We start from the raw sequence: 6,814 nt of genomic DNA, 5'->3' as shown, positions 1-6,814 counted from the left end.
CTCCTCTCGACAAGTAATATACACCACCTTCGTCATCGTGACGTCACTGCGACGTCTCGCACTCGGTCTCGGCCTGATTCGGATTTTGTGTTTCGGCATAGCTTGTGAGTGGTGTGTTGAATAAACAAAGAATTTGCTAAAAAATAATGCTGTAACCTTTGTGGAGGACAAGCATAAATGTTACCCGCCGTGGTTGCTGCACAAGGTCGCGGGATCGAAATCCGACCACGACGGTCGCATTTAGTTGGGGGCGAAATCACCCCACTACTTAGATTTAGGTGGACGTCAGAAAAAACCCCGGGTGGTCGATTTTTCCGGAGTCCTCCACTACGGCTTGCTGGATCGCGGTTACTTATATAGTTATATTAACCGCTTTCATAGTGCTTCGTTTCGCTTTCATTCGAACCTGTGCTTTGAATTGAAAGTATAACTGAAAAAAGTATAAAAAAAGTTTCAAAAAAGTATAACTGGCCCAGGAGGACTGTTATTCTTTCATTAGTTGCGTGTGGTTTTGGTAAATGTGACAAGCCTCCACTGCATGCTACACTCGAGCACTATGAAATGTGGGTGTACAAGTCGTGATATAGATATGACAGGATCTGCGAACATGTGCCAAACTGCCTTTTATCACCTTCTGATAAAGCAAGAGGCTTGTATAGTTAGGAGCGAGAGCTAGAAAGGACGCGCATGCGCAGTGCCATGTCTCGAAACCAGGTGCTAGTTTGGGCAGAAGGTGCAGGAATTCGCCTAGGCACACAATCGCAGATAGCGGGAAGTTGGACCGCACCTGTTTTACCGTGCCCTAGGAACTAACCCGCTCCACTGTCCGCACAAGAAGGGCGACTATGGCCGGGAAAGAAACGACTCGACCCTACTCGACGATGTCGGGCGGCAGCTGTAGCATCGGCGATGGTACAAGTAGTGCAGCCACTGGCCTTGACAAAAGCGGGTGAGCTTCCATTGAACATTTACTTTGAATGATGTGAAACCTAGACACGCCCTTACATGCACCTTGACAAACATTTACGTTCCTTTGCGGTGAACATTTCTGGACGAGCTCTTTTGCACTTTGCTTATAGTGGCTGCTGCTGCTGCTGCTGTCTTGGCGAATACGGCTGACACAAGAGACATTTGCAATGGGGAAGTGTCATGCATGTAGCCAAAGCACATGGGCCGGTACACCAGCTCTAGCGCCTACTAAATTGCTCGTCCAACGAACACGCCCTACCTAATATCCTCTACAGATAAAGCGCAGGCTCTAGAGTGTCTAGTTCTTTTAATAAAACGAAGCTTTCTACACCTTAAGGCTTTATGCCTTTAGCCGGTCAATTTATTGCAAATTATGGTGGGTCAGTCCTGCGGGTAGGGCAATGCTAAACGTAAAGTTCAGTTAAATTCTGCGCGTTTACTTGCCAAAACCACGGTGTGGTTATCAGGCACGTCGTTATGGCGGATTCCGGATCAATTTTGACCACAAGAGGTTCTTAACGTGAACCCCACGGAAAACGGGTTTTAATCACGCCCCCATTCATATGCGGCCGCAGCAGCCAGTATTTGATCCCGCTACCTCTGGCTGAGCAGCACAGCACCAAATTCAATAGGCCACCACGGCGAGCGATATTACATTTGTCTGATCGCGGGAAAGGAGTGCTGTAATGTTGGCGAATTTCGGTTACAATGTAATTACGTGTCGTGTGATTGTTCTATTCGTGTCCTACTGATTTTGTCCAAGGAGGTACATAATGGTTGTGCTGCTAGAAGATTTGCAGAAGATGTCTTATAGCACCATCGTGAAAGCTTACCTTCATATAGGTTTAAAAAAGCCCGCTGTTGCTCTATGCACTTTTGCTTACATAGAAAAAGGTCCAGTCGTTGTTTTCCGCCTCATACATGCGCACCCACGCGGGTCGAGAAAGTGTTCGCGCTCATAAGCGTCAATTTGCTTACGCCTTTCTGAGTGCGACGTTAGATAGAAATTTATCTGTATTTGAGAAAGGGCTCTCAGTTTCAGGTTAATTAGATAAAGCGGCAAGTGGCTGTTGTAATATGTGATGACGCATCACACATTGCACTGCATTCGAGGTGTGCAGCGTTAAACTAGCGGCAGAAACGCACTGCTGTTCCGTTTACTTTTGTAAGGAAGCTTGTTAGTCAATGAAGCACAAAGATGACTGGGATGAAAACGTTTTTGATCGCCAATTTCGCAAATCATTATCTCGAATCTGGTGAGAGTCTGAAAATTCGTTCGAAGTTGATACGCCTTGACAACTCACCGGATAGAATTCGTGCATTGCAATATGTGCCGTCAAATATTTATGAAGTTAAATAGAAGTTTTTCTTAATTAGTCATATATACATACTGATTTCTCGTGCAAGTGATGTTTACCTCTAGGAGTAACCGAGCTTAATGAATAAAGGTATGCTATCTGACATACGTGATTTCTTTAATTATGTGATTTAAGGAAAGAGACGCGGGACATGGCAGGCTTAGAAATCTTCAGAACAGCAGTTTGTGATCGTTGCACTTTTTACCGGTCTTCATTTGAGCGTGCGGCAAAAGTGATCCGGATTATTTCTTGCATACATTGGTCTGTCAATGACTACGCAGCGGGCGAAAGATTTCCGCCTGTATATAAATACAAGTTTGTCTCTTTAAGCTTTGCAAGCAGAATGCCTGTGCAGTTTTAATGAGCACCGAAGTCAAAGGTAAAATCATAGGCTGTGGCTTGTTCGGTTGCTGCAGAATGCTTATAAGAGCTGCATCCGCTAAATTCATGAAACACAGGCTAAATTTATGATTTGATGACGAATGTAATAATATTTGCTAAAGGGGTTCTGACATCACATTTTTGAGTTTGTATTTATTGCGCTGAATGAAAATGCTAGACTTCTAAATCCTAAAACTGGTGACAAGGCTATTTTATAGAGCTCTAAGAAGACTGTTTTCAAAGGTTTCAAGCTCTAGGACCTTGATAGCAAGAAAATAAATTGTCGAAAAGATCTTGTCAGTACCTCTTTAAAGGTCTAGACGTGTACCGCACCGGTGTTCTGGAGGCTTTGCTTCAAAACATTTTCACGAACCTTGTAACTTGTACTGCTGGCTTTGGCGTTAGGCCGCTAAGCGCGAGGACTCGGGTGGGAATATCGGTGTGGGCGGCCACATTTCGCCGGAGGCGTAATGGAAGAACTGCCGTGCTCTTTGTGTACGATAAAGGACTCCAGGTAGTCAAAATTTTACCTCTACGGCGTGGCCCATAACTTATATCGCCGTTTTATCACCAAAACACCACAGAATTTTAATATACATATACGTGAGAAGCCGGAAACAGCTTACGGTTTCATGCGCACGTAGTTTCTTGCTGATCGGGAACCAAGTTTCAGTTTCCTAGCAAAAACGCGACAGTATCTCGTGCGGCGTGATCCAGGAGTAGGATTCTTCTTGTGATTTAAGGCTGAGGAGAGATCACGCCGCCAGTAGCTAGAAATTTGAGCCAGTAGCAGCATAACTGATCTGATTAAATGGACTATTTATTGTTTTACCGAAGTAGCGAACCATAAGGAACACATAACCTGTTTTCCGACATCTGCGTTTCCAGTACATCTGTTTCTCAAAATTTGTACTGATCTTGAGCACGCTACATGCCCAGCAATTTTGGCCAGAGTTTCAAAAGATACTGCGTGTGAATTTCCTCCGTGTTGGCTTCAGTGGCCGCTCTTTCGCCGGGAGGGTGCGAGGCTGACTTGTTGGTGGCGAAAGAAAGTTGCAGAACTCGCTCAACTTATACTCTCAAATCGCACGTACGAAAAGACGAGACAGCACTGTTCTCGAACGTACTCTTTATCGCTAGTTTATGCCTTTTCCGGGCGACGCTTTCTGCCCCACTAACCACCTGAGGGTGTAGCTCATCCCTCGTGTGTGTGTCTGTGTGTGTGTATATATATATATATATATATATATATATATGCGCGCGTGTGTGCGTTGTTATCTGTGTGTGGAAGGGCGCGTGCCTTCCACGAATTGTAGAAGGCCCGCGAGCACTTTCCATATCGCTGCACCCTTCCATGAGTCAAGCACCTGCATAGATAGCCGACGTGCTTGACCATGACACCAGTTTTGTACGATCTATGCCTGTTCACGTCCCTAACTTTTATTGTGGGTACAGGTGCAGGTCATCACCGCCAAAGAATTAGGCGACAATAAGGTAAATTAAGGGGCTTTTCAATTTCTGGTATCGTGCAGCGCAGACAATGAACGGCTAACAGCCTTACCATTGGGCTCCAAGCTAGAACACAGTTTTGAGACATTCACGATTCGTAATTTTCGAAGAGCAAGCCGATTGTTACTTGGTTCCAAATCCATGATCGGAAAGCGTCGGCACTGCCAAATACAAGTGTCCGTTGCAAAGGCGGTAGCACTCGAGAGGAGTAGGTTTTTCCTGCAAGCAACTACACGATCCCAAATTTGGGCTCTTTACAGCAAAGTTTTACTAATCAAGTGTCCTCCATATCTGTTCTCTCGCAGAGTTCCCGAAGAAACCAGAAAAGCAGCGTGGCAGCAGCGAGAGAACCAGACTGCCAACATAATCCTACAGTGCCCTGGTTGTCGGTTCGCTTCCTCCGACATGGAGGCCCTCAAAAACCACGCCTGTGGTTTCAAGACTACCCACAACTGCTCCGTTTGTGGGAGACAGTTTAAGACACCTTGGAGCCTTACGAGGCATTTACATACGCACAGCGAACCATCCTTTGTGTGCGGCGTGTGCGGCAAAACATTTCATACCAAAGATGGATACGAGACCCACATGTCTCTATTCCACTTAGGCGCACAGGATTGAGAAGCCGTCGAAGGGTCTGCTTAACACGGTAGCACACACCAGGAAATTGGTCCAGCGCGTCGGGAAGCACAGTCGCAGGTCTCGCATCTGCGTCGGTGTAGCCGGATGTTCGCCCGCCAGGAGTGACGTCTCCGGATGTCACCCTGGCGCCAAGACGTGTCGTGTGCCTTCGAAGAAAAACTTGGGAACTGGGCCTCAACTGTTCTAGCTGTGCGCAGACTTCTTGACAAACTAAAGGGGGCTAATCATATTCATTCTGACTACGGCTGATAAATGCCTGCCAATAAAGTCCTTACAGTGGTTATCTCGAGGGATACTGTGCGCCACCTGTTTGATTTTCTTCGAAGAACGCGTCCGTTCTTCGCAGTCCTCTAGCCATGGTTAAAATAAATTTGCATGCCTCCTGGATTGAACAAAATAGCGAGACATGTTTCTTCGAAGAAATTGTAGTACGAATATTTATAGTAGTTTTAATAGTGAAGTTGAGTGATACATGCCGCCCTAATATCCTCGAGCTTTGCTGGTAACGATATCAGTTTTAGCACCTTGCATTATACAAAGCTGCTAAAAATGGTACACGTTTGTTCGATGGCGCAAGCTCCAGACTCTGCCTGGAAAAACGTGATTATCAAAGCGGAAGAACCGCTGCTCTAGTTGGCTTAGCTCGAGCACGTAACTAATGATCAAATAGAACATTGCAGTGGCTAATTAATGGACATTAATGATGATGCTTTACTCGCATCCCCTTCATAACGGCGCGGAGAGAGTCACTCAGCCTGCTTGGTTTGACCAGGTGTGCTGTACATGCTTTCATTCCGGTGATCTCGATGATCATTTTTTTTTTCTCGAAGCTTCTCCATCTGCCATGTATCGCCCGTAGACTTGCAGTCAATCGGGTAGTATCAATTTCTTTCCTGCTTAACCAATACTCTTAACGTCTCATGGTTATCGCGATTGCTGAGCGGTTAGTGCTTCAAGCAATTTTAAATTGAACCGCTTTTGGAAGGTTTATGTTACCTCCAGGTTCCGGATAAATCCTTTCGCGTGGCATTAGGTGGTGCCGAGTGGCCTCTGAATATATTCTGCAGCATTCACATGTCTTGTTGCGAATATTTGCTCCTTACGTTTTTGTTCCTTAGCAACCAGCTCAAGCCTCAACTATAGCAAGCCTGAACTATAGCAGCCGCCCTTTGTGTTATCCAACAGGTCTTTCTTCCAAATTTTGTTCTTCCCGTTCCTGTAGATGTCCCTGGTGCTTTTTTTTCATTCCTTACAGCCCATTCGGTGTCCCCCTTTCTCTCTTCAGCAGCCGTGCTTGCTTAGTTGCTAAGGTGTTCAGCTGGTAAGCGTCAAGGCGCAGGGTCGAATCCCGGTTACGGCAGCCGTATTTTGTCGGCGGTGAAATGCAAAAACATCGGTGTACTTCGATTTAGCGGCACGTTAAGGAAACCCAGGAGGTCTCCATTTCCATGGTCCCTCATTACGGCGTGCCTCATAATCATAGTGGCTACGGCACGTATAACCACATAATGTTTTTTTATTGTCGCTCTCTTTCTTTCTCATCACTCCCGCTTGTCGACTTACACTTTAAATTACACGTTACTTGGTTGACAAGTTTCTCAGCCTCTTTCTCACCTTTGTCTCCGCGCATTTTGAAGTACGAAATAATTTCTTGTTCTTTTACAGTGCACTCCGCGGTGGCGCTGAGGCGAGTGCCATTTCGAGGCGTTGCGAATGGTGCGCCTATTGGGAAAGGGAACACCCACTCTGCAGCCGCGGTCACGAAACGGGGTGAGGTTAGTAAACAAAAAAGCTTCGCATAAAAAAATTATGTAGGTAATAGACTCGGCTCAATAAAAAAAAAGAACTCGGTGGAGCCATTTACGCACCCCCCCCCCCTCCGTTTCAAACGCACGCTCACAGCATCCATCGATACAACCATACTAAACGTGCAGAGGCATGTCCGAGTATCTCTGAAA

The 6,814-nt window shown here is 45.9% G+C and overlaps 1 protein-coding gene across 1 annotated transcript; it reads left to right on the top strand.

The window, feature by feature from the left end:
• The first annotated feature begins 807 nt into the window (after positions 1-807).
• LOC142559576 (zinc finger protein 579-like) lies at positions 808-5,022 on the top strand. Its single transcript, XM_075671157.1, has 2 exons — positions 808-949; positions 4,523-5,022. Exons 1-2 carry the CDS (start codon positions 846-848, stop codon positions 4,833-4,835), a joined length of 417 nt encoding a protein of 138 aa, XP_075527272.1. The 5' UTR covers positions 808-845; the 3' UTR covers positions 4,836-5,022.
• The last annotated feature ends 1,792 nt before the right edge of the window (positions 5,023-6,814 follow it).

This window comes from Dermacentor variabilis, chromosome 10 (assembly GCF_050947875.1).
Source record: "Dermacentor variabilis isolate Ectoservices chromosome 10, ASM5094787v1, whole genome shotgun sequence".
NCBI classification, from domain to species: Eukaryota; Metazoa; Arthropoda; class Arachnida; order Ixodida; family Ixodidae; genus Dermacentor; species Dermacentor variabilis.
The sequence above is the reverse complement of the archived record's forward strand: the minus strand, read 5'-3'. Positions and strand labels throughout refer to the sequence as shown.

Excerpts from the sequence above, each read along its gene's own strand:
- LOC142559576 (XM_075671157.1), top strand. The coding sequence starts at position 846 with ATGGCCGGGAAAGAAACGACTCGACCCTACTCGACGATGTCGGGCGGC. Across the intron at positions 950-4,522 it reads ACTGGCCTTGACAAAAGCGG|AGTTCCCGAAGAAACCAGAA; the intron begins GTGAGCTTCCAT and ends GTTCTCTCGCAG.